The following is a 16771-nucleotide window of genomic DNA, read 5'->3' as shown; positions in this document are numbered from 1 at the left end:
TTCCAGAACCGCTAACTGTATGTCCCAGGTAGCCCACCTTGTCTTTCCTGAACAGTCACTTCTTTTTCGCTAGCCGAAGTCCACGATCCTTCATGTGCGTTAGTACTTCGTGCAGTCTCTCTAAGTGCGTTGTATCGTCCTCTGCGGTTACCAAAACGTCGAACAGTAACACGCAGACACCTGGAATCCCTCCCAATAGTACATCCATTTGTTTCTGGAAAATGACAGGGGCGGAGGCGATCCCATAAGGTAGACGCTTGTATCTGTAGAGTCTCTTATGCGTCTGTATGGTGACCATACTGGCGAGACTTCTCATTCAACACCAGTTGCTCGTAGGCGTGTCTTAAATTCAACTTAGTGAACTTCTGCCCACCGTTCAAAGTCGTGAACAAGTCATCGGCTGTTGGCAGAGTGTACTGGTCCACTTCAAGTTGTGGATTTACCGTGAGCTTGTGGTCGCCACAGATCCTGACCTCTTTCTCTCCTTTTGGAATGTTGACTATGGGCGTTGCTTATTCACTGTATTTTATTGGCTCGATGCCGTCTCTTTTTACCATGTCATCTAACTGTGCTTCGATCAGATGCTGGAGTGCATAGGGAACTTTCCGACTTTTCATGAACTTTGGTTGGGCGTCTGGCTTCAGCTGCAGATTGACTCCAACTCCTTTGAAGCACCCTAGTTCCGCTTTGAAAAGTTTGTGCACTCGGCCAGGATGCCTTCTAAGCAATGCGCATCTTTCACAGTATTCACCTGGAGTGCTGGCATCCATGTCTCGTCCAGGACTTGTATCCAATTTCTTCCCAACAGTGGTGGCACCTCTGCATTCACCACGACTAGTGGCAGCGTCCAGGTCTCCTGGCTGCATGTGAAATGGGCATCAGCAGTACCACAGACGTTCAACCTTTGTCTTGAGCAACTGCGAAGCTTGGTCCTGAAAGGCTCTGGCTACAGTGACAGTGATTCCAAAGCGGCTTGCAGCCGTTTTGGAATCACTGTCACCGTAGCTCCGGTGTCCACCTCCATCTCCAGAGTCATTTCATTAATAAAGACGCGTTTCTTGAAGGGTGGTGCAGTCAATATTTCCGCGTTTGTCCGCAGGACTAGATATTTCTCCGCTCCCTCTTCCTCTTTCAGCTGTTGCACCGCTCCCTTTCCTTTCTTGGCTGGTCGATTGCGTTAGCCGTTTCCGTGCTGATTTGACGTTTTCCCTCCTGTTTGTTGAAGTGAGCCTGGGGATGAAAGAAGGCGACAACGATTAGAACTGGGGGGAGAAGGAAGAAGAAGTAAGATAGAATAAACAAGTCTGATAAGCTTCCCCAGTGTAGCAATAATTTGTAGACCCCTACAAATTTGGCGCAGTCGACAGGATCAGCAAAATGTGGGTAACCTTCAACATAGATCCAAGCTCTACTAAAACAAATTGTATTTTTGAGTTCGAATGTTCAAGATGATGCCACGACAGATCTTCCTCGACGTATCAGTACACCAGAGTTGGTTGAGCTGGTCACACAAAGGGCAAAGAAGTCAACCACGGAACTTCTCAGCTCCAGATCCGTCAAGGTAAACCTGCAACTATCAGTTTTCGAAGAAATGGTGCTACAGCCATGTCGGAGATTATCGGAAGAGACTTCGGTATCTACCTTGAGCACGGCAATGATGCTACAAGCCCTGCAGCTACAGCAACAGCAGATAACCCAGCAAAATGAGCTGATGCAGGCCATCGCATCCTCCATAAAAGAAAAGGAGAAACCTAGATTTGAAACAGTGAAGCCAGACATGTTTGACGGATATTCATCGAGTCCGGAGGGATGGATTGACTTCTATGAGCAGGCTTCAGAGAAGAATTTCTGGAACTCGGAGCAGGACCGCATCAAGAACATGCGCCTTTTTTTGACGGGCGTGGCAAACAAGTGGTTTGAACTTTGCCTAGTGGACCACCCGCAAGAAAGCTGGAATGATTGGAAGGCAAGTTTTCTCACCAGTTTCAAGAGGAATCCCGTAGATAGATGGGATCAAGCTATCTTCTGCAAGTACAAGACAGGTCTGATCCTCGAATATATTTTTGAGAAGAGAAAGCTCCTTCAATTTGCCGAACCCCACCTGCCAGAGTCGGCAATGATATCATTGATACCTCATGGACATCCACGTGAAATCCAAGAAGAAGTTCAAGCTCGAAATCTTAAATCCGTCGAAGACTTGCTTCAGAGATTGCAAGACATCAACATCTCCAGAAACCCCATTGACAGAAGTTTTCCATCTCAAGCTGTCGCGCCGATGACACCAAACTTCAGCCATGCCATAGATAGAAATCTTCAACATAACGCTGTAACGCAGCATACAACACCAAATGATGCGCGTCAGCAAAGGCGTCCGTGGGAACAGTCAAGTTGCAACTCTAACCAGAACCAGGCGGTCCGCTTCACGGATGCCGAGGAGCAGTCGGGAGGTTCAGGACAAGAAACAAAAAAAACGAATAAAAGGGATGGTCAGTCTCACCCGAAGATGCCAAACGAGACTGCGTACTTATCTTCGAGCCTCTTACATATCACCGTTGATATTGATGGTCGTAAGACGCGTGCCCTTCTTGATAGCGGCGCCTCAATATCGATCATCAACAAGACAAAACCAGACGTATTAAAGACCTACTTAGGAGAAACAATTCAAGTTCAAAGTTATGATGGCAGAAAGAACCTTTATGAGGAATGTACAAATGTCACCGTCAACTTCGAGGGTCAAAGTTTTGAAGTTGTTGCTCTGGTGATTGGTGGAGTGCATTATGACTTCCTACTCTCACGGCCAGACATTAAACGGCTAAAAATGAACATCTACTGGAATGATAAAGTCACAGTCGAAAAGACGGCTGACCGCAGATGTTTGGCCTGCAATCGTCTAGGTACTCAGCCGCCAAAGCTTATTACTGCAGCTGAAGACATTCCTAAGTTATACCCTGAATTGTTCAGCATTGGCAGCTACCCTCCGGCTACCCCTGAATTTACGGTGCCCTTCAACATCAGTGACAAGACAGTGGTGCGTAAAAAGCCCTATAACATGACCAGACTGAAGAAGGTGTGTCTCAAGCAGGAGCTGCAAAACATGCTAGATGCAGACATCATCAGACCTTCGGTGTCTCAGTTTGCGTCACCTATCACTATCGCACCCGAAGAGGACGGTACCTTCAGGCTCTGCGCAGACTACCGTGCTTTGAAGAAGCAGACTGATCTAATTTCTTTCCCAATGCCACGAATGTAAGCCATCATAAATGAAACAGGAGGTTGCCGATGCTTTTCGCGAATTGACCTGTGCAAACGATTTTGGCAGGTGTCCTTACAAGAAGAAACCAAGGTGTACAGAGCGTTTACAACACCCATTGACCTGTACGAGTATAACCGCCTACCATTTGGCCGGAAGAATTCCCCTGCGTGGTTTCAGAAGATGATGAACCAGGTCCTGAAATCGTACCTGGGGAATTTTCGCAACGTGTACATCGACGACATCATAGTCTACTCAAAAACAGAGGAAGAACACCGGCACCACTTATCACAAGTGTTGTCAGCACTTAGCTCTGCAAAACTTGTGGGTCGCTCTACTATACTACTGCCCGATCGGTCCCTGCCTGGTCCGCCCCCCCCCCCCCCCCAAGACGTCACACGAGCAAGAATGTATTCAAAACGTTTTACTGTTTCGGCTGGTTGCTGTAGCCTTGCCGTTGCAGTCCTCGTCCGTGTGTCTTGCCCCAGTGCCTGGCGGAACCTCTCGTGCACTCTGTCACGCGCACCGGGCCGCCGGCCACCGCTCCTGCCCCCTCGCGTGCCGTCATCCTCCTCGGCTTCCCACACTTCCCCCCCCCCCCCCTCAATGCCCGGTCTTCGGGGGGCCCCGGGTGCTCACTGGTTTTGGCCGAGGAGTTGTTCCACCTCGGCCATGATGGCGTCGTCGGAAGTCGAGGGGGACGGAGAGGGCTGGTGGACGACACTGGCCCGATGGCTTGGGCCGCAGGATGTGGTGGCGGCCGGTGTTGTGGGGGCCGTCGTGGTGGCGGGTTCGATAACAGCGGCTGCGGCAGCCGGTGCGGCGGCACGGTTTTCGGGAGGCCGGGCTGGCTGGACGGAGGCCAAGGCAGCGGGAGCCAGGAGGTCCGGGCGGCTTGCCTTCAGGGTCTGGACCGCTGCCGCCACGTTGTCCGGGAGGGGTTGTGCCTCCAGCAGGTCAGAATGGAGTCGACCTGCTTCGTGGGTTTCCAGATGTATTATCGGGACCCCGCACAGCCAGCAGGTGTCAGGCGCTCCCAAGACCCGTGGCGCCGCCGGCTGCGTGTGGCCGCGGAACGGGAATGGGACTTGGTGGTCGGGCTGGCCAGGCGTTGGTCTGGGTTGATGCTTCCAACGCCGGCGGGAAACGAAGTGGACCGCCCCTCCTTCCTCCCACGCCGTCCACGTGGCCACGGTGTGGCAGGGGGGCCGACTCCAGGCAGGTCCCCCGGTCGTAGACGGACCCGCTCCGTGGTGCGGGGGCTCCGTCGCGGACGGCCCTGCCTGGTGCCGCGATGTTGCTGCGGACGGCCCTGCCCCGTGCCGCGCAGGCCTGCCGGCTGCCGGGCTCGCGGCACCTGCGGAGCCCGGGTTGCGCTGGCCCGCTCCGCCGTTCGGCCATCCCCAGTGTTGACGCCTCCCTGGGCGGCCGCCCCGAGGGTTTGGTCGACCGGACCACTGGGGTCCAGCCGCCCCGGGGCCTGGCCCGTCCGGTGGGCCTCCTGGGTATGGCCCCCTGGGGCGGTTTCTCCAAGGAGGCATCCTGTGTAGAAAGAACACTGTCAGACACCGGAAAATCATCACTTTCTGTGGCCGAATGTGGCGGCGGTGGTAGTTTTCATTCACTATGTTCCCCATCGCGACGGTAATACCCCTTCAAGTCCGCAATGTGAACTGGACCCGACTCCTCATTTGTATCCAACCGAGTGAGTTTATAAGTAAGCCGTGACATTCGCGTCTTTACCTCATAGGGCCCTTCCCATCTGTGAGCAAGCGATGCGGCGAAACCGCTAGCTGCGTTACTCAGAGGGTGGGTTCTCCTCAGGACCAAGTCACCAACCTTGAATTCCAAGTGCCTATGGCTCCTGTCATACTGCGCCGCTTGCTCGAACCTTCCGGCATCAAGATTCTCTCTGGCATCGTGCAGCGCCCCAGACAAGCGGTTCGTTAGCTGTTCCGCGTACCTAGAGAGCGGGCGTCCTGGTGTTCCTTGGTTGCTCCGTAACTCGTTCTCCAGCGGAGACGGGATCTCTTTACCCAGGTTCAGAAACGCTGGCGTGAAACCAGTCGATCTGTTCACGGTATTGCGAATGGCAAAACCCATCTCAGCGATGTGCTTATCCCAGTCTCGGTGTCTCTCCGTTAGCGTGATCAGCTTGCTTTTGATATTCCGATTCACACGCTCAGTGATATTGGCTTGGGGATGATACGGTATTGTCCTCTTGTGCTTTTTGTTCAGTGCCAAGCACGAGTCCACGAACACTTTACTAGCAAAATAACTAGCGTTATCACTAATGAGACACCTGGCTGTGCCGAGGCGCAGGAAAGTATCTAGTAACTTTTCCCAGATCCGCTTTGAAACCAGCTTCCTCAGTGGGTACAGCTCTGCCCACTTTGAGAAATTATCGGTAATAACCAAGAGGTACTGGTTTCCACGCGGACTTCTCGGCAGTGGGCCGATGATGTCGCAAGCGACGATCTCCCACGGGTAGTGACTCTCCACCAACTGCATCAAACCCGGAGGCTTGCCCCCTCTGGGCTTCGCTTTCTGGCAGGCTGGACAGCTGCGGGCGTATCGGAGTGCGTCTTGCCTCATCCCCGGCCAGGTCGCGGCGCGGCATAACTTATGAAAAGTCTTGCTGCACCTGCCATGACCTGCCAGAGCCGAGTCGTGAAGTACCCGATAAACCTCTTCCGTAGCTTCCTGGGAATCACCACCCAGAAGGGAGACTCATTACCCTCCCCTTCATCGATCGTTGGGATGTAGCGAAGCAATAGGCCGTCTTCGCCCAGCAGATATGAATCAAATTGATCATTAACTCGACCGCCAGCCTTCCCGGTGTCGACCGCAATTTCAGCCAGTTTACCCAACACCCGATGGCAAAAACCATCTGCTTTCTGGGCCTCGACAAGCTCTTCCTTGCTGACCACTTCACCCCAAGCGACGATCCTTTGCTCCTTCGTGCCGCGCGCTAAGGCTGCTACGAGTGCCGGTTGCTTCGCCTCCTCCCAACCGTCCGTGAGGGACCTCACCCCTGCATCCGGAGACATTCTCCTGTTCTTCCCGCGCTTCTCGTTACACTCCGGTTGCGTCACCTCCTCCCAACCACCATCCTGAGCCGCCCAAGAGAGCGCATCCGCGACCTTGTTGGTCGATCCCTTTCGGAAATTAACCGTGTACGAGTAGCGCTGCAAGGTTAGTACCCAGCGGGCCAGCCTTCCCGCAGGCTCTTTTAGCCTCTGAATTCAGGTAAGTGCTGCGTGATCAGTCTGAATAACGAAGTCGTACCGTCTAAATAGAGGTCGAACTTCTTCAGAGCAAACATGACGGCCAACCCCTCCTTTTCCGTCACGCTGTAGTTGCGTTCCGACGGTGTGAGCGTTCGACTAGCGAATGCCACAGGGCGCAACTGTCCATCGTGTTCCTGTAGCAATACTGCTTCGACACCGTAGTCGCTCGCATCGGTCTGCACAACAAAATGCCGATTAAGATCTGGTAACCGAAGGCTAGCGGTGCTTGCTATTGCCCTCGCGAGAGACGAGAAGGCAGCACCCTGCTCTGAACCCCAGGCCCTCCTCGAGCCTTTCCGGAGCAGCAGATTCAATGGCCGCGCCAGCTCCGCGCACATCGGGATGAACTGCCGGTAAAAGCCAACCATCCCCAGAAACCTTCGAAGGCTCTTTACATCGTGCGGTGGTGGATAATCGAGAATGGCCCTCAATTTCTCATCGTTCGGCTTCAAGGTACCATTGTCTATTACAAAGCTGTTGTGTATTTAATCTTTACATAATATATACATCACAAAATACAGCGGGCACAACCGACCGGGTTGGGGCCTGAGCAGTCGAACGTCTCGTGCCTGCGCGCGAGCACCAGTTCACCGGCATCCCTGGATATCCTCGGTTGCCAACACACAACATCCCTCCCCCCTAGGTCACATAGTCCTTTAGGTAGTCGGGACGTCGCCGTTGTCGCTGGGGACGATTTGACTGTCCTTGCGCAGGCGCTGAAGTTGGCAACTTCAGCGCCTGCGCAAGGACCTTACTACCAAAAGTGGATGAAGCCTTGGACAAGCTCATCAGGCAAGGCATTTTGGAACCGGTCCGACATTCCAGTTGGGCGACTCCAATAGTACCTGTGGTAAAAAAGGATGGCACAGTGCGAATCTGTGGCGACTACAAGAGTACGGTAAACCCTGTGGTCCGTTGGGAAAGCTACCCCCTACCCACACCTGAGGAACTTTTCGCGAAGCTGGCAGGCTGTGCAGGGTTTTCCAAGCTTGATTTAGACCAAGCGTACCTGCAGCTGACAGTTGACAGTGAGACAGCTGACCTTCTCACCATCACCACACACCGTGGACTTTTCGGTGTCACGCGCCTACAGTTCGGAGTAGCTGTTGCAGTCGCTATTTTTCAGAGGTACATGGAAGAGCTGCTGCAAGGGCTGGAAGGGGTGCAAGTTTTTCTCGATGACATCCTGGTAGGCGGTAAAGATGAAGCCGAGCACAACACCCGTCTGCAAGCTGTGCTTCAAAGAATTCAAGACGACGGTGTCCGGCTAAAAAGGGACAAGTGCGTTTTTGGAGTGGATGAAGTTGTATTCCTAGGATACAAGGTCAGCAAGGCAGGAATACAGCCGACAGACGACAAGGTCAAGGATATCCATGGGGCACCCAAGCCAAAATGCAAGAATGAGTTGCAAGCGTTCCTATGGGCACTCAACTTCTACAACAGGTTCCTACGGGGAGCGGCACACACTTTGGAGCCCTTGTACAGGCTGCTCGACAACGGCCATAAGTGGAGATGGACTACGCAGGAAGCAGAGGCTTTTCTGCGGGCCAAGCAGCTACTGCAGTCTTCGGACGCCCTTGCCCATTACAGTGTCCACCAGCCACTAGTCATGGCATGTGATGCCTCTCCGTACGGACTTGGGGTGGTACTCAGCCACGTTGATAGCGAAGGCCGGGAGGTACCGGTAGCCTATGGCTCTCGAACTATGACAGCTGCCGAAAGGAACTACGCACAGACAGACCGGGAAGCTCTGGCGATAGGTTTTGGAATACGAAAGTTCCACAAGCTCATCTACGGTCGGCATTTTCGGATCGTGACCGATCACAAACCTCTACTGGGACTCTTGCATCACGCAAAACCGATGCCTCAAGTGCTGTCGCCGAGGATGTTGCGATGGTCGTTAATGTTGTCGGCTTACGACTACGAGCTGGAGTACAGGCCTGCTCATCAGCTCAGGAACGCGGATGCACTGAGTCGACTGCCTCTAACTGTGGAAGACAGCTCAACTGACGAGAAACGTTTTGAAGTCCGGATGCTGGAGACTGCGCCGGAGGTTCCGTGGGATGCCCAGAAGATTGCCCGATGCACCCGGAACGACCCAACCTTGTCCAGAGTTCGACATTGGACGGGGGTTGGATGGCCTCAAGGCAGGCTGCCGGACGAGTTCAAGCCATTTGTTCGACGGCAGCACGAGTTGTCGGAGTATCGGGGATGCCTGCTGTGGGGATGTAGAGTCATCATTCCAGAGCAAGCGAGAGACCAGGTTTTGGAGCTGCTGCATACCACGCATCCCGGGATCGTCCGCATGAAGGCGCTTGCCAGAAGCACAGTTTGGTGGCCGGGTATCGACCAAGATATCGAAAGGAAGGTCCGAACCTGCCTGCCCTGCCAGGAGACAAGGCCGCAACCTGCACGTGCAAGACTGCATCCGTGGGAATTTGCCAGAAACCCATGGTCCCGAATCCACATCGATTTTGCAGGACCCTCCCAAGGAAAGGTTTTTCTTCTGGTGGTGGATGCGCATTCGAAATGGCTGGAAGTCATCCAGATAGCATCCATGTCGTCAGCAGCAGTGTGTCAAAGGCTGCGAGTGCTGTTCGCAACAGACGGTGTTCCCGACACTATAGTCTCGGACAATGGGACAGCGTTCGTCTCACAAGAATTTGAAGAATTTTTGCAGAGAAACCAGATCCGGCACGTTAAGGTGGCGCCATATCATCCATCGTCAAATGGCCAAGTGGAGCGCATGGTCCAAGAAACTAAACAAGTCCTCAGGCGCATGGAAGGAGGCGACATGGCCACCAAGTTGGCCCGATTTCTTTTGAGTCAGCATATTCTCCCGCACTCAACGACCGGAAAGAGTCCGGCGGAATTGTTGATGGGTCGGAGACTCCGTACTGCACTGGACCGGCTTCACCCAGACCTACAAGCAGAGATGGTGGACAAGCAAGAGGAACAAGCGCTGCGGGGAAGACAAGGTGTACGCGAATTCGAGCCGCGAGAACCAGTCTTCATCCGCAATTATTTAGCAGGCCCCAAGTGGCTACCCGGTATCATCACTGAGATCACCGGTCCGGTGTCTTACAAGGTTCGCACCATCGACGGTCGTTTCTGGAAGCTGCACGTGGACCAAATCCGGAGACGGGAGTGGAGCACATACCTGGACGAGGAGGAGCCTACGACAGAGCTGTCACCTCAGCAGCTCTCCTTACCAAGCGAGCCATCGCTTAGGAATGAATCGGTGGAAGAGTGCCCACCATCTACGAGTCAAGCGGACTTCCCTGAGGAGTCAACCCCAGTGGCAACACCTCCAGCTTCCCCACTACATTCACCTGCTTCACCCCATGAACCGAGACACCAAACAGTGTTGCCACTGGGGTTGACTCCTCAGGGAAGTCCGCTTGACTCGTAGATGGTGGGCACTCTTCCACCGATTCATTCCTAAGCGATGGCTCGCTTGGTAAGGAGAGCTGCTGAGGTGACAGCTCTGTCGTAGGCTCCTCCTCGTCCAGGTATGTGCTCCACTCCCGTCGCCAATGTTGTGTATTTAATCTTTACATAATATATACATCACAGCATACAGCGGGCACAACCGACCGGGTTGGGGCCAGAGCAGTCGAACGTCTCGTGCCTGCGCGCGAGCACCAGTTCACCGGCATCCCTGGATATCCTCGGTTGCCAACACACAACAAAAGCCTAAAAGATTTACCTTTGAGGCGGCCAGTTGCACCTTTTTTGGATTAATTGCTAGACCGGCCTCACTCATTCGCCTTAAGACGATCTCGAGATGAGTTAGGTGCTCTTAGAACGACTTGGAGAATACCACAACGTCATCCATGTAGGCCATGGCGAAGTTAAATTTCGCATCGCCCAGCACGATGTCCATGGGCCGTTGGAAACTCGACGGCGAGTTCGACAACCCAAACGGAAGACGCGTAAACTCAAATAACCCCCTGTAACAGGTGAACGCCGTCTTTTGGACATCATCTGGCGCCACCTGGATCTGGAGAAAGCCCCTGCTACAATCCAGCGTAGTGAAAACCCTCGCGCCTCCAAGCGAATACATTATAGACTCAATAGAGGGAAAAGGATACGCGTCCCTTCTAGTGACCTCATTAAGTCTTCGGTAATCAACGCAAAGGCGCGCGGTGCCGTCTTTCTTTGGCGCCAAAACTACTGGAAACGCCCAGGGACTCTGCGATGGCCGCACCGCCCCTGTGTCCAGCATCTCCTCGAGAGCCGCGTCTAGGAGGGCCCGTTTATGTACGCTTAGTGGTCTAGTATTACACCCCCACGGCCTGGCCTCTCCTGTATCTATCCTATGTTGTAAAACAGTCGTAAGCCCCGGTCTCTCGGTAAACATAGCTGCGTGTTGGGACAAGGCGTTCGCTAGCATCCGCCGTTGGTCGGCGGGCCCATCGAAAGACGCAATTATCATTTCGACATTCCCGGGCACGACTCGCGCAGCTAATACCTGCTCCTGGTGTGACGTAGCGAGCGAACGTTCAACTACCTGCACCACAGATGATGGGGCAACAAAAGGAATAAGAGGAGAAAATGCACTATAACAATACCCGTTGTTCCTCAAGTCCAGGATTATGCCCTCACGACAGACGAAGTCCTGCCCCAAAATAACAGGAATCGACATACCGGGCAAGTAAACGAAACGTTGCCTCCTTCGTCTGCCGTCAAGGCCAAGGTGAAGGCGCATCGCCCCTCGCGCTTCGGCCAATCCTGTCGCTAAACGCAGCGGAGTTACAAGTTCCCGCGCGCAAAGGTTTCTGTTACGGCAGTCCTCGTACACATTATCGCCAATTAGAGAAAGGGTAGAACCGGTGTCAATTAGTGCCGAATATTCTTTACCACCGATCTCTACACGCACGTACGGGCCCTTCTCAGGTGTCGTGCTCTGAGCCCGACACGCCAACGGGGCCATCGCCACGCGGTCGCCGGCCACAATTTCAGCCCTGTCGGCACACTGATACTGGGCCTCGGCAGCGGCCGGCAACCTCAACTCAGAGGACCTGATTAGTGGCGCCGGCCTCTGGCGTTTCCCTGGGAACCCTGAGAACCAGACGCTACCCATGTGTAATGCCGCCTGATGTGCCCAAGACGGTGACAGTTGTAACACCTGACTTGTGGCCGGTCGTTACGCGCAACCTGTCCATCGTTACTCTCACGCGACACTTCATCTGTGGCAAACCGCGGTGAGTCTTGATTATCGCGACTGTCGTGACCAGTCGCGCCTCTGCGGTGGATGGCCACTGCACCACCCCTACGGGTCTGCACTCGGGCCGAGTTTCCGTTGGCTGCCCTGCGCCTTTGCTAGTAAGCGAAGGGGTCCAAAGCCCGGGGCGTTATAGTTACCCCGTGACCGCGCTCCGCAAAGGCCGTATACGCTGTCTGCGACTCAATGTGAGTGTCTGCGGCGCGTCCTGCCCACGCGCATCTTGGCTCTAGGGACTCCTCGGCCAACGGAGGGGGGCGGTACTGCAGCTGAGCGAGCAAGCCCGCTTGGACCGCTCGCGCCTCTCTGGCAAGTGCCTCCAGATCCGCGAAATCCCGTCCGCGCAGATAGTCTTTGAATATAGGGTGACATTGCCGTATCGCTCTAGCTACCTTCTCTGCGTCAGACGCGGATGGTTCGGGCCCTCGAGTAGAGCTCCTAGAGCGCGCGAACGTACTCCACGAGGCTCTCGTCGGGATGCTGAGTGCAATTAGCTAGTTCGTCTCTAATCCGCATCTCGTAATCAGGGGGCAAAAATTCCTCCCTAAACCACGTCCGGAAGTCCGCCATCGATAGAAACGGTCGTTGCAACCGTCTCCAGCGCGACGCGTCGCCCGTTAACGCGATTGGCACGATATGCACCAAGGCCGTTTCGTCTGATGCTCCCAACGCGGCTACATACGCGTCCAAGTCCTGTAAGAAATCGTGGACCGATTTCCCGTCGGAATATCCCGCGTAGGTCGGCGTCGGTACGGACAACCGCGGTCGGGGCAGAGACATAGGCGCGGCACTCGCGACTGCTGGAGTCGTCGCGATTTGTCGCGAGAACGTCTCCATCATCGCCGTCATGGCGCGCATAAACTCGCCGACGTCTGCCGCGCCTCCAGCTGGAGCTGGTGGTAAAATCCCAGCATCTGGAGATGCTCGCGTACTAGAGCCTTCTCCGGCCCCCGCAGCGTCAGTCGGTTCCTGAGTTCCGCTCTCAGACGAGTCGTCCTCGTCCCTATTGGGGGTCGACCTCGTCTTGGGGGGCATCGTTAGCGTTTACCCTTCTACACCACGCTGAACGCTCAATAGACCTGTGTGACTCTCCGGGACGAACAGAACAAGCAGCAGACCAAACGGGCCCCACGTTGGAAGCGCCAGTTGTGTGGGTCGCTCTACTATACTGCTGCCCAATCGGTCCCTGCCTGGTCCGCCCTCCCAAGAAGTCACACGAGCAAGAATGAATTCAAAACGTTTTACTGTTTCGGCTGGTTGCTGTAGCCTTGCCATTGCAGTCCTCGTCCGTGTGTCTTGCCCCAGTGCCTGGCGGAATCTCTCGTGCACTCTGTCACGCGCACCGGGCCGCCGGCCACCGCTCCTGCCCCCTCGCGCGCCGTCGTCCTCCTCGGCTTCCCACAAACTGAAGGTTAATTTCAAGAAGAGCGAGTTCTTCCAGACCCAAGTAGTTTTCCTCGGCAGAGTGTTTAACGGCTCTACAAAAAGCACAGAAGAAGAGTCTGCGGCAAGGGTTTCCCAACTGGTTAAGTCGTATGACGTTCACTCTCTCCGGGTGTTCCTCGGTCTGGCCGGGCACTTCAGTGCATTTATTAGCTACGTTCTGAAGACAAAATGCCTCACTAGGCTCACGCAGAAGGATGTGATCTTTGATTGAACGGAAGAATATGAGAGAGCATACCGAGAAATGGTTCAAGCTATCTCCTCGGACCCTATCCTATCTTTACCAGATTTCACACTCCAATTCGAACTAAACACGGACGCCTCTCATTATGGGACAGGAGCCGTGCTTTATCAACGAGACGCAAAGCAGCCCGCTCACAAGCAGCTTCGGGTTGTGGGCTACCACAGCTATACGTTCAGCAAATCAGAGTTGAATTACATGACCACAAAAGAAGAGGCAGTGGCAGTTCTGAAGGCTGTCCATTATTTTCGGTCGTACCTGGAAGGGGCTCCGTTTAAGTTGTTCACAGACCACCAAGCCCTGACTCACCTTCTTAAAATGACACAGCCAAAAGGCCGACTTGCGAGGTGAGTCAATGAGCTCCAGCAGTTCCAGTTTGACATTATACACCGCCCTGGTCTACTGCTGACGGACGCCGATGCTTTTTCACGCCTTTTCATTCCTCTGAGTGGCGGAAGTCAGGGAACTGTAAACCGAGCAAAGCTGTGGGAGTGAACCGAACATATATTCTTTGAAGAGGAAAATTTCCAAGTACCTCCTTCAATGATTCCTACAGTTTTACAAGAGTATCATGATAGCCCAGAATCAGGTGGACACGATGGCTTTTGGCGAATCAATAAAAAAGTCACCAAGAGATTCACCTGGCCAAACATGAAGCAGGACACAAGCAAATATATTCAGTCTTGTCACGAATGTCAACTTCACAAGGCAAAGTTCAAGCAAGCTACTGACGTAATGACAACCCCGGAGGACTCCAAGGAACCATTTGGGGTTGTCCACTTGGACTTCGCCGAGTTCAAAAGAAAAGCGAAGGAGTAAAACAGACGCAAGCGCTTCTTATTTGTATTGATGAATGCACAAGGGGAATGGCAGCCACTCGAGCTGGAGGAGAAGATGCGAACAGCGTCATAGCTTTGCTCAACCGAGAAATGTTCAAGACCGTCAAGGTAATAAAATCCGATAATGGACCAGCCTTCAGAAGCAAGGAGCTCGAACAATGGAAAAAGCAGCGAGGTATTTTACTAAAGTTTTCGGCACCGTACCATCCTGCAGCCAACGGCCTTGCGGAACGAGCAATTCGGGACATTAAGCAATACATGAAAATGTGCTAAGATTTTCCAGGAGGCTGGAAGTGCTGTCTCGAAGCAGCTGTGTCTCACCACAACAGATCGTACACGAAAGGCCTGGGATGTAGCCCGATCTTTGCGGCCACTGGAAAAGTTCTTTTTCTATCGGCCGATCATAAGCTGGGGTTAACAGAGAAATTGCGACTCACAGAAATACCCAAAACAGACGCCGCAAAACAAAAGTACAGGGGCAACATGAAACAAAACTTTGATAAAAGACACAACGCCGCAATACCAAACCTAAAGGTTGATGACCTCGTTCTCGTCAGAAAAGGAATCCCGGGGTCGAGCGCCAGCTTTTCGGGGCCTTACCGCGTTGTGAAAACGGCTGCCCAGCAGGGCATATTGAAGACGATTTGGTACTTGGGCCCTAACGAGACGACGGAGACTGCCTCAATTGGAAATGTTTTCAGTATTATCCCAGGAGGGATAACTTCTGAAGCATGGGGAAGGGAAGTGAGCCTGGGGATGAAAGAAGACGACAACGATTAGAACTGGGGGGAGAAGAAGGAATAAGTAAGATAGAATAAACGGGTCTGATAAGCTTCCCCAGTGTGGCAATAATCTGTAGACCCCTACATTTGTTGCACGCTGTTTTTTCAGGCTTTCCGCAGGTGACCCTTGGGTTCCCATGCGTCACAGTCATAGCCTTTGTAGCGGCAATCTTGAGGAGTGTGGTTGGTTTTGAGACATCGCCAGCAGGCAGCGTTTGTGCTTGCTAGCTGTTTCACTTCGTCTTCAGCGGTGGCGCGTGCATCCTTGAGAATTTTCATTTGATCCTCAGCCGCTTCCAATCCCGCTACCAATTCCACTGCTTCTGGTCAGATTTTCAACTGCTAGACACTGCTTCTGGGCCATCCTGTGAATGAGACCACAAACAAATCGGTCGCGCAGTTGCTCCTTGAGTTTGTCTCCAAATTGACAGGTCTCCGCCAGCCGTCTTTGTTCTGCGAAATACGTGGTTGAGGGTTCACCTGATCTTTGACCCCGCTTTTCAAATTTGAATCGCTCGGCTATCACGAACCGCTTAGGCGAGTAGAATGGACTAAGGAGTTGTACGAGCTCTTCATAAGTCCTCTTGCTCGGTTGCTCAGGAGACGACAGATCCCGAAGTCTGGAGTAAGTTTTCTGTCCGATGGCAGTGATCAAAACAGAAACTTTCATCCAATCGGTCTTGGTGTTTTCTTTTTGCGACTCGAAATAATCTTGAAGGCGTTCCTCGTAATCGTCCCAGCTTGTTCCTTCCTCATAAGGTCCAATCGAACGCGATAGGTCGTCCATGATGCACAGTACCTGGTTCGGTCGATTCTTGCCCTGGTAGATCAGGTCTAGGTTGACTCCTCGTCGCCACTTTGTTGTGTTTAAGGCCATGAAGTAATCGTAGCCGTTACGAATAAACCTTTAGCACACATAGAACAACTATTTACAATCAGGGTGATTCCGGTATCGGCAGACGGCAGCGTTCGGCTGGCTCGCTGGCTTGCGTCGGTCAGCTCGAGCTCGCTTCTTCCTCGTCGTTCCGTGTGTCTACTCTTGGACACAACAATATAGACCATGAAAAAGCATGTGGGTAAAGTAAAACAGGACTGAGTGAACTATCCTAAAAAAAACTTTCATTATAATATCGCCGGTTTTCAGTCGGCAAACCTCTGTGTGGGTTGGCATTAAATACTAGCACTATATATTATACCTGTGATAGTTATATTTGTATTCATTCTGCCAGCCGTGAGGCCAAGGCAGGAGTGGTACATATTTTCAAAAACTTACCAAGGACAAACAAAGAATTCAATAATTCAGTCACATCCCTTGGTGACATGGGAAGAAAGAAACATTTCAATTTCCTTCACAAAAGTTGACACACTTTGAGAGTTGACTATACATTCAGGCAGCTTATTCCATAAATCAATACATCGAACAAAAAAGGAGTGCTTAAAATGATCCGTAGAGTATTGATAGGATTGGATATTTAAGCTATGTTTTATTCTGTGGTACACCGGAGGAGACATCACGACGTATTTTCGGGTATCCAACATCGAATGACCATGAAATATCTGAAAAAAAAAGTTTCATTCTATTCGTTTCTAATCTGGTCTTTATGCTAGGCAGGCCTGCTTGCTCCTTGAGTTTTGTGACCGACTCAGTCGACCGGTAGCAATTAAAAATAAATCTAGCAGCCTTATTATGAATTCTTTT

The 16771-nt window shown here is 52.8% G+C and overlaps 1 protein-coding gene across 1 annotated transcript; it reads right to left on the bottom strand.

Annotated features, from left to right (window-relative positions):
- Positions 1-3830: 3830 nt before the first annotated feature.
- Positions 3831-6615, bottom strand: LOC115328939 (transcription initiation factor TFIID subunit 4-like; the record flags this gene model as incomplete). The annotated part of the gene is given in 3 exon segments (XM_040210415.2): positions 3831-3879; positions 3881-4792; positions 6539-6615. Coding segments are annotated over 2 exon segments (960 nt in total), but the record flags the coding sequence as incomplete, so codon positions are not given.
- Positions 6616-16771: the final 10156 nt, after the last annotated feature.

Source organism: Ixodes scapularis, unplaced genomic scaffold (genome assembly GCF_016920785.2).
Source record: "Ixodes scapularis isolate PalLabHiFi unplaced genomic scaffold, ASM1692078v2 PGA_scaffold4__175_contigs__length_147842914, whole genome shotgun sequence".
Taxonomy (NCBI): Eukaryota; Metazoa; Arthropoda; class Arachnida; order Ixodida; family Ixodidae; genus Ixodes; species Ixodes scapularis.
The sequence above is the reverse complement of the archived record's forward strand: the minus strand, read 5'-3'. Positions and strand labels throughout refer to the sequence as shown.